The sequence below is a fragment of the Callithrix jacchus genome, chromosome 13, assembly GCF_049354715.1.
Source record: "Callithrix jacchus isolate 240 chromosome 13, calJac240_pri, whole genome shotgun sequence".
Classification (NCBI taxonomy): domain Eukaryota; kingdom Metazoa; phylum Chordata; class Mammalia; order Primates; family Cebidae; genus Callithrix; species Callithrix jacchus.
In genome coordinates, this window is record NC_133514.1 from 91,717,673 (window position 1) to 91,742,322 (window position 24,650).

The window sequence follows — 24,650 nt, forward strand, 5'->3', positions numbered from 1 at the left end:
AGGGGAAGGGAGGTGACTCAGCAGGGGTCTCCGGAGAAGGCAGGCTGTTCAGGGACCCAGGGGCTTGGGTCCTGCATTGCAGCCTGGCTCTATTCATAGGCACCTGGGTGGCTCCCAGTACGTCATTGCCCCCTCAGTCCCCAAGGCCCCATTGTCCTCATCTGCATGGCAGCAGCTGAAGGGCTATTCAGGTCAGGCAGCCCAGATATCAGGAGCCACCTCCAACTTGTTCAGACCTGGTGGATGTGCTGAGCTTCATGCTGGGCGTGGCAGGCCTGTAAGCAGATGCTGTCACGCGCCTGGCTCTGAGCATGCAGGCTGGAGGTGGTGGCCTCAGTGTCCACCAAGCATAATAACTCGGCCTGTGGAGGTCGTGCCTGATTCTGAGCTCTGCCCTGGGCCCAGGGTGGGCCATAGAAGGAGCTACCCCTCTACCAGGGAGCTGACTGACTGGCAGAAGGTCAGCCTGGGGACTCGACCCATTTCTAGCCCTGTGGCCAGAGCAAGTGTGTCTGAGCAATGGATAGAGGAGATATGCAAGGTGTTCTAGATCTTGGCTATGCGAGTGTAGTTCTCTGACTGGCAGCAGCAGCCCCACCTGGGAGCTTGTTAGGAATGCTGAGTCTCAGGCCCCAACTCCCATCCTCGAACCAGAATCTGCGTTGTAACAAGATGCCCTGTGATTCACGTAATCACTGAAGTTTGGGAAGCATGGCTCCGGCCACTTCTATGTGGCCCATACGTTTTTCATGGGTAAGTGAAACAAAAGTCCCACAAAATGATAGTTACAATGTGTGTTACATGCTGATATTTTCAATTTAGTCATACATGTTTTTAATGCTGAGATCATGACCCAGGAAATTTGTTTGGCAGCCCACTAAATTGCTGAGACCTGTACTTTGAGAAGCACCGTGCTAGCTAACACCCTGTCAGATGTTTCAGTGACAAAAGGGTTAATTTGGTGGGGTGATAGGGGGTCAGGCATTTAGAGGACATTGGATGTCCTTAACTCCTGAGACAGAAAATGTTGCCAGTTTCCAAGGTCACCTGCCTTTGACTTCATGCATTTCTGAACTTTCCCACTTCCCAGGGGTTGGGGACCTGGGGCTCCTATACATGGAGGCCTCTGCTTCCTCCCGCTTTTCTTTGGCAAACACCAACATGGCTGAATTATCAGGCCAGAGCTTGAGGGCAGCAGATTGTTGGGGAAGTGATATTCTCACTGGAGCCCTGTCTACGCAGAATGTGAAGTGTGGGCCAGACTGGGAGGGGTAGGTTGGCAGTGAGCAGGATCCCATGGCTTCGTGGCAAGAGCCATGGGTATCCTCCATCTGTCCTGGGCAGCTCGGCCTCTCTCCTCCCCACTCCAGCAGGCAGTGTGGCCTCTGGACTGGCCCTGCGCTGCGGTCCGCCTGACTGCCTACAAAGGAGAATTCTAGTCCCGATTGTGCACTCTGGGTGAAGGTGTCGCTACCACTGTGTGGGGCTGGGAAGGAGAGAGGGGCTGGAAGGGATCACAGCCTGAAAGACAGCAGTCAGCTCTGCTGATAATGGTCACCAGGAGCTCATTATTGGAGAGGACACAGGAGCACCGTGCTGTGCGGCACCAGGTGACATAGGAGGCGGCCACGCGGAAGGTGGGGTGAAGATGCCAGCAGATGTGATGAGTGGATTTAGCACCAAGAGAGCAGGGACAACATGCTGGGCCCCAATGCCCCCCCCCCCCACAGCTCTGAGGCCACCCCCAGTGCAGACTTGCTGTCCTGGTGGGATGAGTGGGCAGACCCTTGGGCCCCAAGGCTAATGGTTTTACAATCACCAAGAAAGCCCCCTGCAGCACCACGTGGATCCCCTGCAGCGGGCCTGGGATCCATGGGAGGCTGGACTTTTTGCAGCAGCAAAAAGCCAAAAATGAGCCAGGAAGCTGCACCTTGCAGCTGCAGGGGAGGACCGGTGTGGGCACAGCTTTCAGAAGAGCACAGAGGGCCCAGGCTGCACACCCTTCTGGGGTCTTCCTGGGCTTCCCCAGTGGAGTGTCAGAAGGGTGTGCTGCTGGAGCGAGCTGGGTGCTGGGAATGGAGAGGAAAGAGCCCAATGAAGTGCGGGGTACAGTGCTGCCTTGGTGTGGGCCTCGAATGATGGGTTCCCTGAGAAGTGCTGGTAGGCCTTAAAGCAGATGCACCCCATCTAGTTTGCAGGTCACTGAACTCATCCCTGAGGATTGGAGGAGGAGGTAATGCCCTCATGCTTGGCTGTTCTTAAAAGGATTGGCTAAATTGATAGCTCCTAATGCCATTTGTGGCTGGGTGGGCAGAAAGGATACTGAGAGGCTGGGACGGCTGCACTGACGGTCTCTGGCCTGTGGGTACTCCCAGTGTCGGTCTTACCTTCTCCTCCAGACCCCTGTCCTCTAAAGGTCAAAGTCAGACAGGGCCGGGGGTAGAGGGAGAGACTGGGACCAGACCGTCACAGCTGCCCCGCGCTGTTCACAGAAACCCGTTCCAGAGCACTGGCGTCCTCAGGAAGCTACAGAGTGCTGGGCTGAGAGCAGCAAGGGTTGGGAGGAGTGGGAGGGCGGGAGGGGGGAGGAGGGAAAGGGAGTTTGTTTGGGTCTAGGGTGGGGAGGGAACACCAGTGTGGAGATGGCACTTTTTTGTCAAAGAATATGGGTGATTTTCATTTTTGTCCTTAAAAGTCGCCAGGCTTACTGGGCCGTGGCGACAAGCACAGACTGTGATTGGCTGCAGCAGGAGGTGGGGAATCCCCGGGCTGGTGGCCTAGGCGGGGACTAGGGCCTTTCATAGGGATGCAGCCCCAGGAGGAGAGCCTGTGTGCGTCCTCTCCCCGGGACACACACAGCTGTGGCCAAGCTCGGCAGCCCTGGCTCTCGGTCCTGTCTGGGAAGCGCAGGCGAAGGAGCTCCGGGGCTGGTCCCGCTGCCGCTGGGGCACTCTGTGCCCTCCCGAAAGCTGTGCCCACACTGGCCCTCACCTCCAGCTGCAGGCGCAGGGACGCCCGCCCCTGTGGTGCCCTTTACCGCACAGTGCGGCCTCAGCATTTTTCCTACGCCTGCTGTTTGCCTTTTAGTTCCTCCTCGTCCATCACCCGGCAGGGAATCCGGGCAGAGCCCGGAGAGGAGAGAGGATCACCGAGTGTTCCCGAGCTAGGCGCGGCTCTGTGTCCTAGATGGCTGCAGTCAGGCGTGTCTCTTGTGTTCTTCTACCTTCCCTCCCTTCCTTTTCCTTCTTCCTCTTGTTCCATCCTCTTTTTTCACTTTCACTGATCATTAAAACATAAATTCCTGGCTGGCTCTCTCAGCTTCGCCAGCAGCCCAGCTGTTCGGGGATTTCCCATCTGGATCCTACTGGCAATAAGAAACTGAACCGGGTGGAAACCCCAGAAGCTCGGGCACAGAGGCAGCAAATCAAGCTTGGAGGAGACGTCCCTTGCCCTGTGTCTCTACCAGCCAGAGAAAGCTCGGCCCTGTTTCTCCATGCTCTTCTTGCCTTACCAGTGTGTTGGAACTTTACTAGGTGGATACCCCGAAGAATAAACAGGGACTCAGACAGATCCTCCTACCCTCATGTTCAAAGCAGCGTTATTCACATTAGCAAAAGTTACAAACAACCCAAATGTCCATGGACGGATGACTGGATAAAGAAAATGCGGTCTACACATACAGTGTCCTATTGTGATATGATGTCTCGTTCAGCCACAAAGGGCATAAAGTTCTGGTACATGTTACAATGCAGATAAACCTTGAAAGCATTATGTGAAGTGAAATGAGTCAGTCATAAAAGGACAGATACGCCATGATTCCTCTTATAGGAGGTACCCAGAATAGGCAAATTCATAGAGAAAGGTAGGACAGTGGTTACTAGAGGTTAGGGAGAGGAGGAGGAGGAGGAGTTAATTGTTGACTGGGCACAGGGTTGCTGCTTGGGTTGATAAAAACCTTCTGGAAATAGATAGTGATGATGGTTCACAGCACTGTGGATGTATGTAAAGCTGCTGAATTTTGTACTCAAAAATGATTACGATTAGAAGGTTTTTATTGTTTTGTTTTCAAGTGTTTTATTTGTTTGCTTTGCTTTCAGACAGAAACTCACTCTGTTGCCCAGTCTGGAGTGCAGCAACACAATCATAGCTCACTGTAGCCTCAATCTCCTGGGCTCAAGCAGCCTCCCACCTCAGCCTCCTGAGTAGCTGGGACTACAGGTGTGTGTAACTATGCTCAGCTCATTTAAAAAATTTTTTTTGGAAAGATGGGGTCTTGCTATGTTACCTAGGGTGTTCTCAAATTCCTGGCTTCCGGTGACCCTCCCTCCTTAGCCTCCCAAAGCACTGGGATTACAGGCACAAGCCACCACATCCAGCTGAATGCTGTTTTATGTTATGTATATTTGACCATAATAAAAAAAATTCAGGGCCTTAGTACCTGGCTGAACTTCCAGGCTGTGAGCTGTGGAGGTGAATGGGCAGAGGAGGGCAGCACTCTCTCCCTCTCTCTGCTCCTTCTTCTTCTCCTGTGACTGAGGTGAAGCTCAGGGCTTTTCTGCTTTGCATGATCCTTGCTTTTCTGAAGCAGGGGCTTCCCTGCCCCCTTGCTGGGACTCATTGTGGAACATGGAAGTGATGTATTCTCCCTGGAAAACAAGAGTTCCTGGAGGAGCTGAAATCCCTGGGAGAGAGTGAAAAGGAGGGGAGGACCAGCAAGTCAGGGGTGGGGGTAGAGGTGTGGCCACCACTGTGGGCAGCTAAGGCTCACCCCACTTGGAGCTGTGGAGGGATCATGTGAAGTGTGTCTGGAATTGTCTGAGACACAAAAGGGGAGTATTTGTACCACTGAGGGCAGCCTCATGGGGTGCTAGCTCCTCATACTTCCAGGTTGCAGGTGCCAGCGGCCGGGGGCTTCCTGCAGGTGTCTCATGACTACCAAGGAGCCCTGGGCAGGAGGCCCTCAGGGCAGCTGAGGTTAAATGCAGCTGGGATACCCTGTGCCAGTCTGGCTGGGCAGCAAACACTGGAGTAAGAGGGACTGCAGAGAAGGTGTGAGGACACAGAGGCACCCACAGAGCGAGTCCTCTTCCTTCCTCTAGGCGCCAAAAGCCTGCAGGTTTGGGATGGGTCTCAATCCTGTCCCCTTTCTCAGCAACTATTATGGGTTTAGGGTGATGACTGTGCCCAAGTTCCCTCGTGGGATGCTGGCACAGCCCTGAGACACTCGGCCATGTCTAGGAGAGCCCCACAGAGCTGGCCAGAGCCCGGCACTGATCCTCCTGGAAGTGGCTCCGTGTAGAGTTCCTGCAAAACCCAGTTCTCAGACTGCACCTGTTAGGTGTGCCAGGATGCCCTTGATAAGATCTGAAGTCTTCGAAGAATAATGGGCGTGGCCTTGTCTCCTACCTGCGGCTCCTTTTCAGCCGTCTCTGGACATCAGCCGTGTTATTCCCATCCAGCAGAGGTCAGCTGCCCAGGGCCAGGCACGGAGCCTGCGTGGGGCCAGCTCTCCAGAATCTGTGCCCAGCTGGGGACTAAGCACATGCGCAGCAGTTGAAGAATTCACCGCTCACTGCAGAGTCAGTATGGAATTGGGGAACTGGAGGTGGCCTGAGGGCCTAAGCAGGCTACCAGGAGGCAGGATGGAGAAAAGGCAGTGGTGTGTAGGCATAGTCATGCAGACTTGGCGCTCTCCTGTGTGAACTTGGCCAGGTTACTTAATCTCTCTGAACCTCCGTTTTCTCTTCTAAGTAGCATAATTGTGCCAATTTCATAGGGTTGCTGCAAAGATGAAGTGAGTGGAGGCAGATCAAGTGCTGACGTGTCTGGGACATGATAAGGGTACAGCAGACACTCATCATTCCTACTGTTAGCAGAAATTGCAGTATTCACACCCATAGCCAAGCCTGGGTGAATCTTTTGCTTAGTAGCCAGCCATGAGACCAAGGTACTGCTCTGGCATTCTGCACATATAAGGACCTCTGGATTTAGCAGGAGGAGGACAGGAGAAAGTGCTTCCAGGCGGCGGGTTTGGTGTGAGCAAAAGCACAGAGGCAGGAAAGAGCATCCTGTGTTCATTTTCTATTGCTTCCTAAAAGATTACTACAAATAGCAGCATAAAACAATACCATTCACTATCTCATAGTTCTATAAGTCAGAAGTCTGGCACAGCATCTCATGAGACTGAAGTCAAGGTGTCAGCCAAGTGTTCTTGGCTGGAGGCTCTGGGGGAAAAGTCTGCTCCCAAGCTCATTGGTTCTCTGGTAAATTTACTTCCTTGCACTTCTAGGATGGAGGTGCCCACTTCCTTGACAGTTGCTGACCAGGGACTGCTCTCAACTGCTAGAGGCCACCCACATGCCTTACCATGTGTCCCTCCCCCTTCAAGCTAGCAACAGTGCATTCATTGAGTCTTTCTCAGGCTTTGGATCTCTGGCTTCTTCTGCTGTCTCTGAGCTCTAGTCCCAGATTTAATGGGCTCATGTGCTTGGGTCAGGCCCTCCTGAATAGTCTCCCTATCTTAATGTCAACAAATTTGGGATTTAATTGTGTCTGCAAAATCCCTTCCCAAGAATACCTAGACTCCTGGCGATTAACTAGGAGAGAGTGATACTCAAGACTGTCTACCACCCCTGGCATGTGCCCAAGACAAGGACCAGAGTAGCCAGGGGCCAGAGCAGGGCATGACTTAGGCATGGGCAGCCGCGAAGCAGGAGGGGTAAGGTAGGTGCTGGTGGTGCGGGAGGGCGGGGTGTAAGGTCCTGTAGGGGTTGAGTGGCAGGTGGAGGAAGAGGCAGTGGACAGCCCCCCCATCCCCCTGCCTGTGGCCCATGCCACCAGATATGCATATCCCAATCCCAGCTGACTCCCTGCAGACCTACCCCCACCCCTGCCTCCACATCTGGGTCCCTCATTCTGAGAAGGGCACCACCTTGAACTGAAACCTCCAGTCCTCTGATTCCCCCCTCTGGGATGGGTGGACAGACCCATAGCTCCAAGGCCACTGAGCCTAGGGGCCCAGAGCAAGGCCCTGAGGACCTGCAGCAGCCCTGGGGTCCGAGGGAGGCTGAGCCCTTGCAGCAGCCAAAGCCTAAAAGCAAGCCAGGAAAGCAGGGGAGATGTGTGTGCGGCAGGGCCATTCTCCCTCCCCCGGGCAGTTCTTACCCCCACCCCCACTGCCATTCCCTCACCCTCTGAGAGGCCAGTGAGGGTGTGGGGGAGTCAACACTCATGGTCTCAGCAGCATTTCTGGGACCCAGCACACCATTCCTTGCCCTGCTTTGGACCCGCTGCAGTTAAAACACTCACCAAACCCTGGATTACTGGCAAATAACTGTGTTCCAAAGAAGTTCTCAGGGTTAAGGTTCTCAGGTTCAAGGTATCAAAACTCAAATGCTCCATTAAACCTGCTAGGACCTCGCTTTATTATTGGCAGCAGCATTCATGCTGCTCTCTGTGGCTTCAGAGCCCTGTGTGCATGATTCAAGCCCTCGCAGTGGTTTTGTGTGGCAGTGGTTTGGTAGAAGGCTGTTCTCCTAGTTGTGATAATAAGAGCATGAGCAGGCTCTGTCTCCTCTGGCAGATCAGCATCTTCCATGGGCATCACAGGTCTCGAGATAATAAACGAGGCATAAGACAAGCTTTAAAGCCCCCTCTCATCTAGCCTGGAGTCCATCAGAGGAAGGGGAGGACCCCTGGCCTGGAGGTGAGGAAGGTTCTAGCTTTCCTCACTCCCAGGTGGGTCAGGTGTGAGCTTCAGGGGATAAGTAGTGGGGAGAGGGTAGTGGGGGGAGGTCCCAGCAGACCAGGGCCCCCTGCAAGGCTGGGTTGAGCACATCAGTTCCAGAGATTGCAGTTCTGTTGGTCGACCTGAGCCAATGTTCCAGCAACAGCTGGTCATCCATGCCAGGCTGCCCCAAGAGAGGGCCAGGGGGTGGATGGGGTGAGCAACACCCCCATGAGGGTGGCCAGGCAGTGTCTGTGGTGAGGCCACATCAGCATAGACAATGCAGCAAGTCTTTCTCATTCTGCGAGTGAAAACCAGACACGTTCCTGCAGACTCATCATAGGTGTGTTCTAGTAGCTGCATCCTGCTTATAAGTTACGGCCCACAGGCTCCAACTAATGTAGGGGACAGTCTGGTGACCAAGGAGAAAAAGTCTCCTTATAAGCAGGCATTTTCTTGGAGGACCTAAGCCCCTCAAGGGGTCGTGTCTGGGGCTGGCCCCACTGTACACCTTCCATCTTAGGTCTGTGTTCTATTTCATCCTGGTTTGTGGTGGATTCTGTTATCTGGGTCAGGAAGTGAGGCTTGGCCTTTAGACTGAGTTCATCTTCGGCTTTTCCCAGGCATTAAGGCCCAAGTAGATGCTAACTCTGACACTGCACAGTGCCTGTGCTGGCCAATCAGGCAAGTGACCTACATTCCGTGGGCCTCAGTCTCCCACCCCACACAGTGGGAACACAGTGGGGACACAGCACATCCTTGATGCTGAGGGCAAGCCAGCCCCGCACTTACTTCTCAGGGTTGTGGGGAGAACAGAATGCCATGATGGGTAGGAAGATGTTTCCAGGAGCTGAGGGTGTTTCCCAGGTGTGGGCATCGTCCTTTCCCCCAGCAGCGTCTCACGGAGTCCTCTGTCCTCTTTCCCACCAGTCCCGGCCCAGGCCCCTGAGCTGGAGGGATGGAAAACTCCTCTGCAGCATCGGCCTCCTCGGAGGCAGGGAGCAGCCGCTCCCAGGAGATCGAGGAGTTGGAGCGCTTCATCGACAGCTACGTGCTGGAGTACCAGGTACAGGGGCTGCTGGCCGACAAGACGGAGGGCGATGGCGACAGCGAGAGGACTCAGTCCCACATCTCCCAGGTGAGTGCTGGCCCGGGGTTAGGGGAGCGTGGCAAATTCTGAGGGGTGAGGCAGGGGCCCCTAATTCTGGGCAGCATCCAGTTGCCTGATGCTAGACTGCCAGGGCATAAATGGTCCCACTCAGCAGAGCACCCAGAATCTGGCAGGTGGGCTTTGGGATCCAGGAAGGAGGTGCCCCAGTTGTGGAACCAGCCCCTCTGACCCATCTCCACTCCTCCATCTCCATTGGGATTTTGGGGACCACCCAGGCCTACAGTCTTTGAACACATATCTCTTGAGTACCTACTATGTGTGGAACGCTGTTCCCTGTCCTCAGTATGGTTACGTTCTAGAAGAGATCTGGAGGTTTCACTTACCTGAAATGCACACCATCAAATAACTATCACTTGTGAATATTTTCTCTGATTTCAAATACAAGCAGTTGTTGGCAGCCAAAGGAATGAGCCTTGTGGGCTTCTCACCCAGGGCTCTGCATGCCAGACATACTTAGACATGCACGGCATTCCAGTCGGAGTCCTGGGTTGATCCCGCCCCTCCTGCCTCCGTCTGTGGCAACCCTGACCTTGGAGGGGAGATGAACTCATCTGAAAGATTGTGGGCTGAGATTTGAAAGTCTTAGTTTCTCCCAAATAGAGTATGAATGCATTAAGGACAGGGACCCTATCACATGTGTCTTTGCCTAGCACCATAAGTAGATTTTTGTTCAAGAGTTGGTTCCAGATTTGCTTCTAGCTGCCAGTGTGACCTTGGGCATGGGGCTGAGTTTTCTCATCTGGTAAATGGGGATTATGCTGTTGCCTTGGGAATGCTGGAAGGCTAGAGACGGTAAGAAGTATACAGGCTACAGAGAATCAGTGCTGCCTGCACAAGGATGTACAGGAGAGTCCCCTCTCTCATCTGGAGTCAGGGTTCTGGGCATCCACCTCTTGTGCATCTTATCCCATCTCCAAGCCTAGGATTCCTGGGACAATCAGAAGGTGAGCTACCTGGGTGTACCCTGCTTTGGAAAAAGGCTGAGTCCAACCACCTGGCTAACTTATTGGTGGGATCGCTAGCTTTGTAGAAACCAGAACAAACCTGTGGCTTTCCTGGAACTCAGACCAGGAGTCACTCTAGGAAATGTTGAAGCCACAGTGATTCCATGCCCTGTCCCCACTGGGAAACAGAGGACAGAAAATAGCCCTGAGGGAGAAAAAGAAATAGATGTGATAACTTTCTTTAGTGTCCTTGGGGCTCTAAAATCACAAATAATGCCATCCTATAATTTTTTATTCAATCCATGAGTGTTTAACAGGCTTCTGTTCTGTGCCACGTGCTGTTCTAGGAGCCATATCTGGGATTGAGCAAAAAAGCCCTGCCCTTAGGGAATGTGTATTCTGCTGGTGGGTGATCATTGCGATGGAGACAAGTAAAGCTGGAAGATGGAACGAAGAGTGAGGAGGAGCCAGAGGGGCTTGCAGTTTTAAGTAGTGTAGCCAGGGAAGCTGACACGGAGGGGAGGGAGGAGTGAGTAGTGCAGATATCTGGAGAGGAGCGTCTGGGCGGAGGGAGCAGCCTGTGCCAGGTCTGGGCTGGAAGAAGAGTCCAGGTCCAGCCAGGAGGCCAGGGTGCTGGAGCGGAAGGCAAGAGAGGGAGAGCTGCAGAGATGAGTCAGAGGGATGATGGGGACCGCGTCGTCGGGAGGTGCAAGGCCTGAGCCCTCAAGTGGTCCTACATGAAGAAGAAAGGATGTGAGGAATAGTGACCTGAGAGACCAGTGAGGCAGGAGGGAACCTGACTGCGGGGAGCGCTAGAGCCTGGGAGGGGCGTCGAGGGAGTAGGGTGGGGAGACTGCCTTGGTGGCTGCTGCCACCAACGCAGGTAAAAGGGGCTGAGAATGGCTGGCTGAGCAAGGAGGCCATGACCGGGAGTTTCCGCTGAGTGGTGAAGGCAGATGCCTGCCTGTGTCCAACTCAAGGAACAGAAGGAGATGGCCTGGGATGGGATGGACTAGGAGGATAGCACAGCTCTTTTGAGGAGTTCAACTGTAAAGGGGAGAGACATGTAGTGGTATTGGAGGAAATGAGGTCAAAATAGGAGCACTGACATGTGTGTTTGATCCAGGGATAAGTCAGGGGTTGTTGGAGCCCTGGCCTATCCTCAGCCCTAAGCGGCTCATCCACAATTAAGAGGAGGGAGTTGCAGGTGTGCGGCCGTGCATCTAAAATGACCCCTGCAGCACAGCTGTGCGTTTCCTCCAGCTACTTGCATCCACGAAGGTGCAGAGACAGTTACAAAGATGACTTTAACCAGGATGGAGGTTTCTCCAGGGAGTACAGTGGAGGAGAGAGGGATGAGGGAGACACTGGAGTGGCAATGATGAGTCACCTGGATGCTGAGCCAGGCCAGGATGGGAGTGGGCACCCGAGGTGGTGGTGGAGGCTGACAGGCAGTAGGGTCAGTGGATTGGAGGCCACCCAAAGAATTGTAATCCTGGTGGTAGAGATACTGAGGTAGAAAGGTGGTGGGGTGTGGTGTGTGTGCTGGAGTCGGGTGTTTGAAATCAGAGGTGGAGGAATGCAGTCATGGGTCAGGAGAGGGCTGGGTGTGAGCAAGGGAGTGTGTGGGGGAGAGGGAGAGGCCAGGAGGAGGGTGGGTCATGAAGCTCAGATGCCATCTTCATGGATCTTGAAATCACCAAGAAAGGACAAAAGGATGCAGGAGAGGGTGGCTGTGATGCAGGGGAAGATGCTGGAGGAGTGTGGGAGCAGGTGGCAGCTGGATGCCCTGGAGGTCTACAGCTGACTACAAGGCGGGTCTTGTCTGGTGGTGCATTAGCTTATTTGCATAACCTCTTTTTTTGGTATAAACTACGCTTATTGCACAGTTAACAGTACTGTGATCTGGAGTGGAAGGAGGAGGATGATTAGGATAGGTTGGAAAATTAGAAGGGAAATTAACCTCTTTAGATTGTCCAGGGCAAGAACTAAGTGAACCCACTCTTGCAGTTCCCTGGAAGCCCCTAGAGCGGACTTCCCCAGGAGCAGGGCCTGAGGATGGGCACATGGGCTGGCATGGTACCCTCTGGTGTGGGCTGCCTGCCTCTTCAACTGTGTGGCATCCAGCCTGCAGCAGGCATCCTCCAAAGGTTCCTCCAGCTGAAATATGCTCTACCCGGAGGAGCCAAGGAAGCCTTGAAGCTTCATCCCAGAGGAATGCGTGGCTGAGGGTAGAATTTCTACACCCAGAGCAGCCAGCAGGGACATAGTTTTGGAATGAGGGGCCCTCCCAGTGCTTTCAGTCTGGGCACTGTGCTTCTGGCTCCAGCTCCTGGATCAGTGGGGCCTCACTTACACTTGGATGCCCACATCTGGGTGGCGGGCAAGGCAAGGCTGTGGAGGAGCTTGCAGACCGATGTCTGTTGTGAGGTGTGGTGTGGAGAACACATGTGTGGTGTGACATTTGGTTGCATTCCCTAAACTTACTTCATGCTCTGGAGTTCCCTCGAAGAATGCAGACAGCTGGCAGGATTCTGGGATCTGCCTGCCTGCCTGCCAACTGCCGGAGGGGAGGACATTTCCATCTTGCCCCCATCTCGCCCCTGCCTCCCTGCTCCCCACAGTCACACACACACCTGGGGTACTGACTCTGGAGGAGGGATGGCTGGGGCAGCTCTCAGGAAGGCTGGGGCTAGCTGTGTCTAATAAGATGGCTTTAAAAATATATATTAATGCAGAGAAATATTTCTGCTAAAGCACTTTGGCTTTTTTTTTTTAATCTAATGACTACTTTAAATGTAAGCCAAAAAAAAAAAAACCCCCCCCAAAAAAAAAAAAACATTCAGGGAATGTTCCCGTCTGTCTGTGTGGTGTTTGGATGTTTCTGGGGAGGAAATTTGTTAAGAATCTTGGAAACCTTGAGAAAACCTGAGCGAGTGGAGAAGAATGTTGCTCTTCAGCTGGTGACGTTATTTGTTAGGATCTGAGAAATGCCAGTTGACACTCAGGGAGGAAATATCTCATTATGTTTGTACACTTGTGTTCCTCTCATCCTTCCCCAGGAACAACTGGAAAGAAAAGAAGGATGGATGGAGGGTTGGATGGACAGATGGATAGACAGACGGATGATACATAGATCATAGATGGATGAGACAGGTAGATAGATAGATCAGTCTTCCTGTCCCTTAGATGAATAACCAACAGAATGTGTGTTTTAAGTTTATCAACATTTTCTGGATGCCATATTTAACACCACACCCCTCCCCCATATTTAACACCACACCCCTCCCCCATGTTCAACATCACACCCCTCCCCCATGTTCAACATAACCCCCGTCCCCCATGTTCAACACTACACCCCTCCCCCATGTGTAACATCACACCCCTCCCTCATGTTCAACATCACACCCTTCCCCCATGGTTAACATTACACCCCTCCCCCATGTTCAATATTACACCCCTCCCCCATGGTTAACATTATACCCCTCCCTCATGTTCAACATCACACCCTTCCCCATGGTTAACATTACACCCCTCCCCCATGTTCAATATTACACCCCTCCCCCATGGTTAACATTATACCCCTCCCTCATGTTCAACATCACACCCCTCCCCCGTGTTTAACACCACACCCCTCCCCCACGGTTAACATTATACCCCTCCCCCGTGTTTAACATCACACTCCTCCCCCGCGTTTAACACCACACCCCTCCCCCACGGTTAACATTATACCCCTCCCCCGTGTTTAACATCACACTCCTCCCCCGCGTTTAACACCACACCCCTCCCCCACGGTTAACATTATACCCCTCCCCCGTGTTTAACATCACACTCCTCCCCCATGGTTAACATTACACCCCTCCCTCATTTTACATCGTAGCCCTCCCCCATGTTTCAGGAGCACTTGTTGTCCAGTAGATTCAAAGTCCCCACAGTCACGGCTGGAAAATTCTCGCTCTATCCTTGGGAGGGGGAGGGATTTTAGCCCTATTCTGAAGGAGGGAAACTGAGTCAGAGAGATGGAGCATAGCCAAACCACACTGCTGGGTGGTGGCTGAGCCTCATCCCACCCCACCTACTTCTGGTTTCCTGCTCCATACAGGCCTTGACTGATTGGGTGTTGGGTGGTTAATATAGATTTCTTTCCTGTAGAAACAAAATTAGGACTCCAAATCTCATCACTAACCTTTTGACGAAGAGGTTAGGATGTTGTAAGTGGGGAAAATTTCTGCACATGTGATGTTTGTGGATGATCCAGTGGATCACTAGAAAGCTTGGAAGCAGCATGCAGCTCTGGCCAAGCATGAACTCACTTAGGGAGTTATGAGAAATACTGACAAACAGACCCCACGGCTAGAGATGCAGGTAAAAGTGAAGGGCCTGGAGCCTGGCATGTTCATAAGCCTGTGGGTGACTCTGCTTGCCACAGTGGGAGCAGGGCTATCTCCTTTCTCCCCGTCCCTGGCCTGCTGCCCCTGCTCCAGTCTCTTGGAAAGATACCATGTAGGGACCCTGTGAAGAGCAGATACGTTTAATGACAGCATGGTGTCCAGTGAATTCTTGTTAAGAGGTCAAATTAAGAGCTGGTGAGGGTGAAGATCCCTTCCTACAGCCCTATTTTGATGCTGTCAGGCACTTGGAAGTCCTGGGTTTCATCTGAAATGCAGTGATTGCAAAGGGGTGCAGCAGTGGCAATGAACAGGGTAGGGTGAGAGTGTTCAGATGGGCTCTGTGGTGGCAGTGAACAGGGTAGGGTGAGAGTGTTCAGATGGGCTCTGTGGTGGCAGTGAACAGGGTAGGGTGAGAGTGTTCAGATGGGCTCCGTGGTGGCAATGAACAGGGTAGGGTGAGCGTGTTCAGATGGGCTCTGTGGTGGCAGTGAGCAGAGTAGGGTGAGCATGTTCATATGGGCTCCGTGGTGGCAGTAAGCAGGGTAGGGTGAGCGTGTTCATATGGGCTCCGTGGTGGCAGTAAGCAGGGTAGGGTGAGCGTGTTCATATGGGCTCCGTGGTGGCAGTGAACAGGGTAGGGTGAGCGTGTTCATATGGGCTCCGTGGTGGCAGTGAACAGGGTAGGGTGAGCGTGTTCAGATGGGCTCCGTGGTGGCAGTGAGCAGGGTAGAGTGAGCGTGTTCAGATGGGCTCCGTGGTGGCAGTGAGCAGGGTAGGGTGAGCGTGTTCAGATGGGCTCCGTGGTGGCAGTGAACAGGGTAGAGTGAGCGTGTTCAGATGGGCTCCGTGGTGGCAGTGAACAGGGTAGAGTGAGCGTGTTCAGATGGGCTCCGTGGTGGCAGTGAGCAGGGTAGGGTGAGCGTGTTCATATGGGCTCCGTGGTGGCAGTGAGCAGGGTAGGGTGAGTGTGTTCAGATGGGCTCCGTGGTGGCAGTGAGCAGGGTAGGGTGAGTGTGTTCAGATGGGCTCTGTGGTGGCAGTGAGCAGGGTAGGGTGAGTGTGTTCAGATGGGCTCTGTGGTGGCAGTGAACAGGGTAGGGTGAGCGTGTTCAGATGGGCTCTGTGGTGGCAGTGAACAGGGTAGGGTAAGTGTGTTCAGATGGGCTCCGTGGTGGCAGTGAACAGGGTAGGGTGAGCGTGTTCAGATGGGCTCTGTGGTGGCAGTGAGCAGGGTAGCGTGAGCGTGTTCAGATGGGCTCCGTGACTTTTCCTAACATGTTCCTCCTCTTTCCCTTTACGTTTCTCCTTTCATTCTGCCTTCCCTGTTCACTGTTCCCTCACCCTTTTCTTAGTCCCATCTCTTCATTTCCTTCTGCCCTTAAATCCATTTTCCCTGATGTCTTTGCTCACAGGAGGAAGCACTCAATGGTGGACTGCCCTTGAAAGGCTTAACAGAGGAAGTGAGTTTATAGGAGGACTGCAGGGTGGTTCAGCAGGGGGAATTCATTATATATTTTCCCCTTATTTAAAACATTTATTTTAAATTATACAAGTATTTTATGCATACATTCCCGTGGTGCACAAGAATTCAAATATTGATAATTAAATCTTCCTGACTAAAATTATTCTAAATTATACAAGTCTTTATGCATACATTATCATGGTACATAAGAATTCAAATATTAACAATAAAATCTTCTGTGCTACCACCTCATTCTGCTCCCTTACCTCCCTACATCCCTTCAGACAGATGAGTTAATTTCCTCACTGTTTTTTTTTTTTATTTTGAGAGATGGAGTCTGGCTCTGTCGCCTAAGCTGGAGTGCAGTGGCACGATCTCGGCTCACTGCAACCTCCACCTCCTAGGTTCAAGTGATTCTTCCACCTCAGCCTCCCAAGTAGCTGGAACTACAGGCACATACCACCACGCCCAGCTAATCTTTGTATTTTTAGTACAGATGGGCTTTCACCATATTGGCCAGGCTGTTCTTGAACTCCTGACCTCATGATCCACCTGCCTCGTCCTCCCAAAGTGCTGGGATCACAGGCATGAGTCACAACCCCAGCCTTTCCTCACCTTTTTTAATGCCTTTCCTGACATATGTATGACTTGAAGAAATATTGTCAAATCATATATCATAGCCAGTGGATATATTGTTCAATAGCTTGCACTGTTAGCCTAACCACATGCCCCGGAGATTTTTCTAGGCTTGCACATCTGCTGTGTCCTGTTTAGTGGCTGCACAGTTGTCCATAGCATGGATTTATTTAACCATTTGCTTAATGGTGGGCACTCGGGTTACTTCTAAATGTTCCCCTGGAAATACATGATACTTCAGCCCAGACTGTTGAACATGCCTCTTTCTGCACAAATAACAGTGTTTCTTTAGTTAGCTGCGGAGAAGTAAAATTAATTTTAATAGCTGTTGTTAAATTGCTCTCCAAAGATCTTCCATTATTCACACTGCCACCAGTGTATTGGGACATCTTGTCATCTTAATTCACATTGTCTTTCCTTTTTTTCTTTTTCTTTTTTTTGTTTTTTGGAATGGGGTCTCACTCTGTTGCCCAGGCTGGAGGTTAGTGGCACACGATCTCAGGTCACTGCAACCTCGCCCTCTGGGTTCAAGCAACTCTCCTATCTCAGCCTCCCGAGTAGCTGGGACTATAGGCGCACCCCATTGTGCCTGGCTAAGTTTTGCATTTTTGATAGAGACAGGGTTTTGGCATATTGATCAGGCTGGTCTTGAACTCCTGGCCTCAGGTTATGCACCTGCCTTGGGCTTCCAAATTGTTAGGATTATAGAATTGAGCCACCAGGCCCAGCCACATTGTCTTTATTGCTAATGAAATTGAGTACTTTTTAATGTGATTACCAGTCTTTTTTTTTTTTTTTTGAAATGGAGTCTCTCACTGTCACCTGGGCTGGAATGCAGTGGCACAATCTTGACTCACTGCAGCCTCTGCCTCCCAGGTTCAAGCAGTGCTCCTGCCTCAGCCTCCCAGGTAGCTGGGATTACAGGTGTGTACCACCACGCCCAGCTAATTTTTTGTAGTTTTAGTAGAGAAGGGGTTTCACTATGTTGACTAGGCTGGTTTCAAACACCTGATCTCATGATCCACCAGCCTCGGCCTCCCAAAGTGTTGGGATTACAGGCATGAGCCACCACACCCAGCCACCAATTATTTTTACTAGGATAAAATTTTATTTTATTAAAGTAACAATTGGAAAAACAGAGACAAATGAAAAACAGGAAAAAAAACCCATCATTTTATGGCAACTGATATAATTTTTGCACATCACTTTTAAACATCGTTTATAAAGTTGTACTTCTAGCGTACATGTAAGTTTCATGATCTGTAAGTTTTAATGATCTCCTAGACATTGGTGGTAGTTTTTAGCATAAAGTGTAATTATTTAAATTTGCTTTTTTTCTGCTAGGTAGTAAAATATAATAGAATGAAAGCTAACATTTATTCACTGAGGCTCTGTTGTAGGCTCAGGGGCAAAGTCAAGAACAGAACAACCATGATCTCTGTCTCATTTTCTCTTTCCCCTCTTTGTCACAGGGAAAGACAGACAATAGAGAGAGAGGAAATGGGATGTTAGAAGGTGATGCATGACTGGGTGAGGCAGGAAGTGAGTGGGGGAGGCTCATTTGGGAGTGAGGATTTGGGCACAGTGGCTCCCGCCTGTAATCCCAGAACTTTGGAGGTCTGAGACGGATGGATTGCTTGAACCCAGGAGTTCAAGGCCAGCCTGGGCAACATGGCAAAACTCAGTCTCTACTATAAATACAAAAATTAGCTGGGCATGATAGTGCACGCCTGTGGTCCCAGCTACTTGGGAGGCTGAGGTGGGAGGATCACCTGAGCCCGGGATCCAGAGGTTGCAGTGACCTTATCATACCACCGCATTCTAGCCTGGGCAACAGAGTGAGGCCATGTCTCAGGGAAAAAAAAAAAGAAAAGGAAAAAGAAAGAAAAGGAAGGAAGGAGAGACGGAAGGAGAGATGGAAAAAAGGGAGGGAGGGAAGGAAGAAAGGGATGGAGAGAGGAAAGAAAGGAGGGAGGGAGGAAAGAAAGGAGGGAGGGAGGAAAGAAAGGAGGGAGGGAGGGAGAAGGAAGGGAAGAAGGAACGGAAGGGGAAGGGAAAAGGCGTACATCCTCAAAAGAAGGACATGATACAGTAAAGGAAATGAACATTGATAGAATGCGATGATTTAACCTATAGATCTTTCAGCAGTTTTCCCAGTAATATTGTTTAAAGCACAAGAGAAAAATTGGCTGTGATCTTTGTCTCACCCAAGATCACATATTATCTTTAATACCAGCCATTTTTCCTGGCTCTTGGAATGAATAACTATTTCTGTCCTTTGCTCATCCTGCCACTTTTTGGCTGTGTATTCCTGAGTGAGTTACTTAACCACACTGTCATTCAGTCTCCATGTTTGCTAATTAGAGAAGGCAAGTGCACCTCAGTGGCCACAAAGAGTAAATGCTAGTAAGTACAAAGGACTTAGAACAGTGCCTGGATTTAAGTGAAGTCTTTATATGGTCTGGTGATTAATTCTTTGCTGCACAGCAGCCTCCCCTTATCCACTGTTTGCTTTCTATGGTTTTAGCTACCCGCAGTCAACTGCAGTCCAAAAATATTAAATGAAAAATTTCAGAAATAAACCATTTATAAATTTAAAATTGCATGCCACTCCAAGTAGTCTGATGGAATCTCACACTGTCTCTCCCGGGACATAAATCATCCAGCATTTCCAGTCTGTGTCCACTACCTGCCCATCACTGCCCAGCCCAGAGTCACTGAGCAGCCGTCTCTGTTACCAGATCACAACAGGTGCAGGGTTTGTTACCACCCACGGTTTCAGGCATCCATTAGGGGATCTTGGAATGGATCCCTCAAGGAGAAGGGGGGCCACTGTGTCTGTTGCAGGTAGCTTCTCACTTGTCTTTATTTGTTTGTGATTTCTTTCATCACATAGAAGTTTGAAATTTTGATGTAATTTTTGATGTAGTTTAAAATTTGCATCGTAGATTTTACTTGCCTTGGAATGCATTTTCCATGAATAATGCAAGGCAGACATCTAGGGTCATTCAGTGGCTGAGTGGTTGTCTCAATACCGTGTATTTATGGATGAGTCTCTCCCTTAATTTAAAACCCAGTCCTTACCATCTGTACATTAATTTCCTTATGGGTACAGTTTTGTCTGTTGATCTGCTTTTTTTATTCCTGTACTGGTTTAACCTGCTGGTTTGGATCTGGCTTTATGAGATACTTTGATGTCTGGTAGGGCTGGTTTGCAGGAGGTGTGGGAATATTAGTCACCACTGAAAAGGGGGCCTGGTTTAGCTGTAGCTCCTCCAGCCTCCCACACTCTGAGCTTCTTGCTTCTCTCTCCTCCTCTTCTGGTGCTCAGTGTCCCGTGGTCTCCCCCATCTTTCCCAATCTCTCCTCATAAAACACTGTTCATCCTAGGATGTAAATGATGAACAGCTTATTTTAGTTGTTTTTTATTGTGAAATACTTAAGATGAACTAATAGAGAATAATAGAATACACATCTATTTTGAGAGCAAAACAAACATCTGTACTCTCATGTTTATTAAATCTACACCCTGTGTCATGTTTGTTCCAGGTTTTTAAATTTAGACACGAATTATAATAGCTGTGATTGAGGCCCTTAAACCAACTCTTGTGAATTTGAGGTTCATCATTCCCATATCTGACAAACCTCCGATGTTTCCTCCCTTTCTGTTTGATGACCTTTTCAAGTAAGACACCATCTTTACCCCGAGAGGACTTGCAGGTTCATGAGGCTCAAAGATATAAGACTGTTTGCCTTGAAGGGGAAATGTGTGGGATTTCCAGCCCTGGCCCAGACCGAGGAGCATGCTTGGAGAAGTGGGACCCTTCTCTATTCTTGGCTCATCTCCTACACATCAGGGCAGGTTCTGGGGAGGTCCATTTCTGGAGATTTTCTAGGCAGTGTCTCAGAGAAGGCAAAGGGGAGGCAGGAGATGGTGGTGAGAGCAAAATCCCAGCAGGGATGGGGAGGAACTTTGGAACAGGGAAGGGAGGGCTCCCAGAGGGCCTTTAGGGCTGGGGAAGAAGCATGTCTCTAATGGAGGGGATTCAGGCAGCAGGCCTGGACAGGCCGGGACTGCTGTGATATTCCACAGCTGGGGGCTACTGCTGGGCTGGGGTTTGAGATGGAGGCCTACAAGCCCAGTGGTTAGAGTTTGGTGTGATAAGTGTGATCATTCACACCTCACTCCTCCCCATTTACACAGTCACACACGGGGCCACAGTCCCTCTTCCTGCCGGGCTGTGCCCACCTCCAGCTCTGCTGGGTCTCTGGAAGGGGGCTCTGTGGACTCCACCATCCTGCTGGCTTTCCTGTGTACAGATCTCCCCCTTTGCCTGCTGCTCATCTGTTCCACACTCTGAGATACATTGCTTCATTTCCGTTCTCCTCCCTCACCAATGAACCCCAGCGTGGGACCCTCCTTCCCCTCTTCCCCCTGGGCCAGCTCAGCCTCCCCTAACAGAGGCCTTCCACCCCTGCATATGGACGAAGTGCCTCTGCGTTCTTTAGCCTGACAGCCGCTGTCTGCCCCTAAGCCAGCTGTGTTCCGCTGTGCCTGTCACATTGCGTGGGCACCTTGCTCTTCTGCGGGAACCCTGGGTGGCCTGTTTTCCCTCCATTACGGCCCCTGCCGAGAGCACACTCTTCTTCTCAGCTACACCATCCCCACCCGCCTCTCATTGCTGTTATTCGACACATCTTCTGCCCTCTCCTGTGTGGGAACACTCTTGGTTGAGGGTCCCACACAGAAGGCACTCAGGAAGTGGCTTTTGGTTGGCAAAGGTATGGTTAGGGATGGCCTTGAGCAAGGCGGAGCAGTCTCATTGAAGCTTGGAAAGCTCAACAAGGAGGGTGGCGTTGCATACGGATGTGCACTAAGCCTCAGCTGCTCTGTGCATGCCCATCAGGAGGCCCCACCCTGCCAGGGGCGGTGCTGACCCAGGAGGAGGTATGCCCCCTTGAGTCAGCGTGCTGTGGAGTATCACACCAGCGCTATGCAGCAGGGGTGAAATGTTCAGGATGCCTGAAAAGGGAGAAGGCTTTTTCTGAGAGGTCGCCTAAGATGGGATGAGGAGTCCAAGCATGGCCTTGTTTTCTCTCCAGCCAGTGGGCACTGTGTGCCTTGGCTGTCCCGTAGCTGTCAGCCAGGCTCCAACCAGGGAAGCAGAAACCACTCCAGTACATAAAGCTGAGGGATTATAGTTCAGTACTTGAAACATTACACATACATAGGTATATACATATATGTTTACATGTATCTGAATACATTATTTTTTAAATGTGGGCTGGGCATGGTGGCTTATGCCTGTAATCCCAGCACTGTGGGAAGCCAAGGTAGGTGGATCACCTGAGGTGAGGAGTTCGAAACCAGCCTGGCCAACATGGTGAAACCCTGTCTCTACTAAAAATATAAAAATTAGCTGGGCCTGGTGGCAGATGCCCGAAATCCCAGCTACTCGGGAGGATGAGGCAGGAGAATCACCTGAACCTGGGAAGCAGAGATTGCAGTGAGCTGAGATTGTGCCATTGCACTCCAGCCTGGGAAGCAGAAAGAGCCTCCATCTCAAAAAATTAAAAAAAATAGGCCAGGCGCGATGGCTCATGCCTGTAATCTTAGCACTTTGGGAGGCCAAGGTGGGTGGATCTCTTGAGGTCAGGAGTTCGAAACTAGCCTGGCCAACATGGTGAAACCCCGTCTGTACTAAAAATATAAAAATTCACCAGACATGGTGGTGGGCACCTGTAATCCCAGCTACTTGGGAAGCTGAGGTACGAGAATCACTTGAACCCAGGAGGCAGAGGTTGCAGTGAGCCAAGATCATGCCTCTGCACTCCAGCCTGGGTGACAGAGTAAGACTCAGGCTCAAAAAAATAAATTAATAAATAAATAAAAATTTAAAAAATAAATATAAATAAAAATGTGTACCTATATACTTATGTGTGCATGTGTTTTATATATGTATGAATACATATATGTTAGCTTTTGTTTTGGAATTATTTTAGACTTACAGCCAAAGTGCAAAATGGAACAGAGTGCTCCCAAACACTTGTTGCTCACCTTGCCCTAATAGAAACACCTTACGTAACTATAGTACCATTATCAGAAGCAAGAAATTAACCTTGGTACGATGCTCTTAACTAGAGATTTCATTGGGATTTCACCAGTTGTTCTGCAAACGTCCTTTTTCTGTTCCAGGATCCAAATTTGCATGTAATTGCCACATCTCCTCACTCTGCTCCAGTCTGATACTTCCTTTATCTTTTCTTTTACGATCTTGACACTTTTGAAGAGTTCTGGTCAGTGCTTTTGTAGAAAGCTCATCAGTTTGGATTGTGTGATGTTTTCTCATGATTATGTTGAGAGGGTGCATTTTTGTCAAGGATATCCCAGAAGTGACGAGCCCGTCTTGATGCCCCACACTGGGTAGTCCACGATGCAGATAAATTTTGTTACTGGTGATATTAACCTTGACCACTTGGCTAAAGTGGTGTCTGAGGGTTTCTCATTTTTCTGTCCTCCCTCCACAGCCATAACTAATAAGTATCTTGGGGGAAATACTTGGAGACTGCGATGATCCAAGCAGAGGGGATTTAATCCAGGGAATTGGTTATTCCTACCTCGGAAGCTTTACAATCCAGAGGATGGCAACCCCACGTAGCTAGTACCACCTCTTAACCTGAGGCTCAAAGAAAGAAGGTGTTGTCAGAGTCCAGGGTTCTTGGTCACTCACAGAAGCCTGTCTGGTGAGGCTGGAGCCTGGAAGGAGACCCAGTCACTGCTGGTAATGCTGCCAGAGGCATAGAGAGAGGGGAGAAATGCCTGTTTCCTATCTCCCATTGGCCAAGCGCAGCCAGAAGCTGGCTGATGCAGGACCTGGGAATTGCAGTCCTCAGGGATCAGCCCCTCTGCTGTATAGTGTGGGGATGGACAAAGAGTGCCTCTGACACCATTGCCACTTCTCTAGGGCTGCAATGTCCCTGATGGTAGCCACAGGCCACATGTGGCTCTTACGCCCTTAAATGTGGCTCATCCAAACTGAGCCACATGCTCTAAATGATATGTGAATTGCAAAAACAGTATGGAAAGAAGAATGTAAAATATATCATTAACAACTTTTTATATTGATTACCTGTTGAAGTGATAATATTTTGATATATTAGGTTAAATATATTAATTCATTTAATTTTACCTGTTTCTTTTTAAAATCTGGCTACTAGAAACTTTAACATTATGCCTGTGGTTTGAGCTAGGCTTCTAGGAAGACCCATATGTACCTGCCTCACCTCCAGCTCAGGCCACACCCTTCATGTAGTAGAGGGTTAAGTGTGGCTGAAGCCAGGTCAGGTAGTCACACATGGTGCTGGTTGTTCCAAACTCAGAATAAGTTTTGTCATGTCTGGCCGAGGTAGCTAGTCATCGTCACTGTGCTGGGTTCATGTGAAGGGAAGTGAGTTTGCCTCCCCCAATCAGATGCCAAAGCTTCATCCTGATGGGGAGTTTGAAGATGCCAAATTGGACCTGGTGGTTGAGAAAGATTTCCGTTGAAATGGCCAAGTGGGATTCTGTACTTATACTAATGGGAAAGGGCAGGGCACAACTCCTGCAGCCTGGGCAGAGCAAGCATAGGCCTGGCTGTCCTGCCATCACTGATTGCTCCTTTCTGCTCTGCAGTGGACAGCGGACTGCAGCCAACCGCTGGACAGCAGCTGTTCCTTCTCCCGAGGGCGAGCCCCCCCACAGCAGGTAGGGAACCAGCTCTGTGCTCCATCTGGGGGTGTCCTATGTCTTGTCTGCCTGGGTTCCTGGGCTGGCCCACGTGGCTCCTGAGGGGTGGCGACATGGAGAGTGCTGGGAGGTGGGAGAGGGGAGGATGCATCTGTCCCCTGGAAAGCTCTCCCTAACTCCCTGCCCACAGAGAAGCTTCCGGTCCCCCAGACTCATCGATTGATGAGATTTCTTTTTAATAGCTGCATTCTATATACTAATACACATCTGGAAGTAGCCCAGACGTTTGCTGAGGGGAATGGAGGGGTGCCTTGGGATCCGTCCCTACAGTGGAATATGACACCGCAGTCAAATGCCTGCACTGATGGTTCAGGCACCGACATGGCAGCCCCGCACACAATGGGACTCAGCATTTTGATGCTGGTGGGTGCTTTGGATATCACCTCTGCTCCAGATCCGCAGAGGGCCTGGCGGGGGCAGGCTATGGGGGAACTGTCAGAGACCTGTCCATCCCCCCACCCAACAAGCAGTCCTGGGACCTCACTGGAGCCTGCCACCTTTCTCCCTGCTGCTTACCATGAGGTCCTGAGATGC

General features: G+C 50.8%; 1 protein-coding gene across 33 annotated transcripts in view; it reads left to right on the forward strand.

Annotated features, from left to right (window-relative positions):
• The window catches only part of CTIF (cap binding complex dependent translation initiation factor), a 322,513-nt gene that overhangs the window by 72,856 nt on the left and 225,007 nt on the right, over positions 1–24,650 (forward strand). For 19 of the 33 annotated variants that reach the window (XM_078348099.1, XM_078348112.1, XM_035271006.3 and 16 more), the window contains 2 exons: positions 8,657–8,864; positions 24,003–24,074. In XM_078348099.1, the coding sequence (XP_078204225.1) occupies positions 8,685–8,864; positions 24,003–24,074 (252 nt within the window). In that variant the 5' untranslated portion in view covers positions 8,657–8,684. Of the gene's footprint in view, positions 1–4,097; positions 4,221–8,656; positions 8,865–24,002; positions 24,075–24,650 lie in introns of those variants that run through there. The other 14 variants (XM_078348094.1, XM_078348100.1, XM_078348095.1 and 11 more) reach the window with 5 other exon arrangements.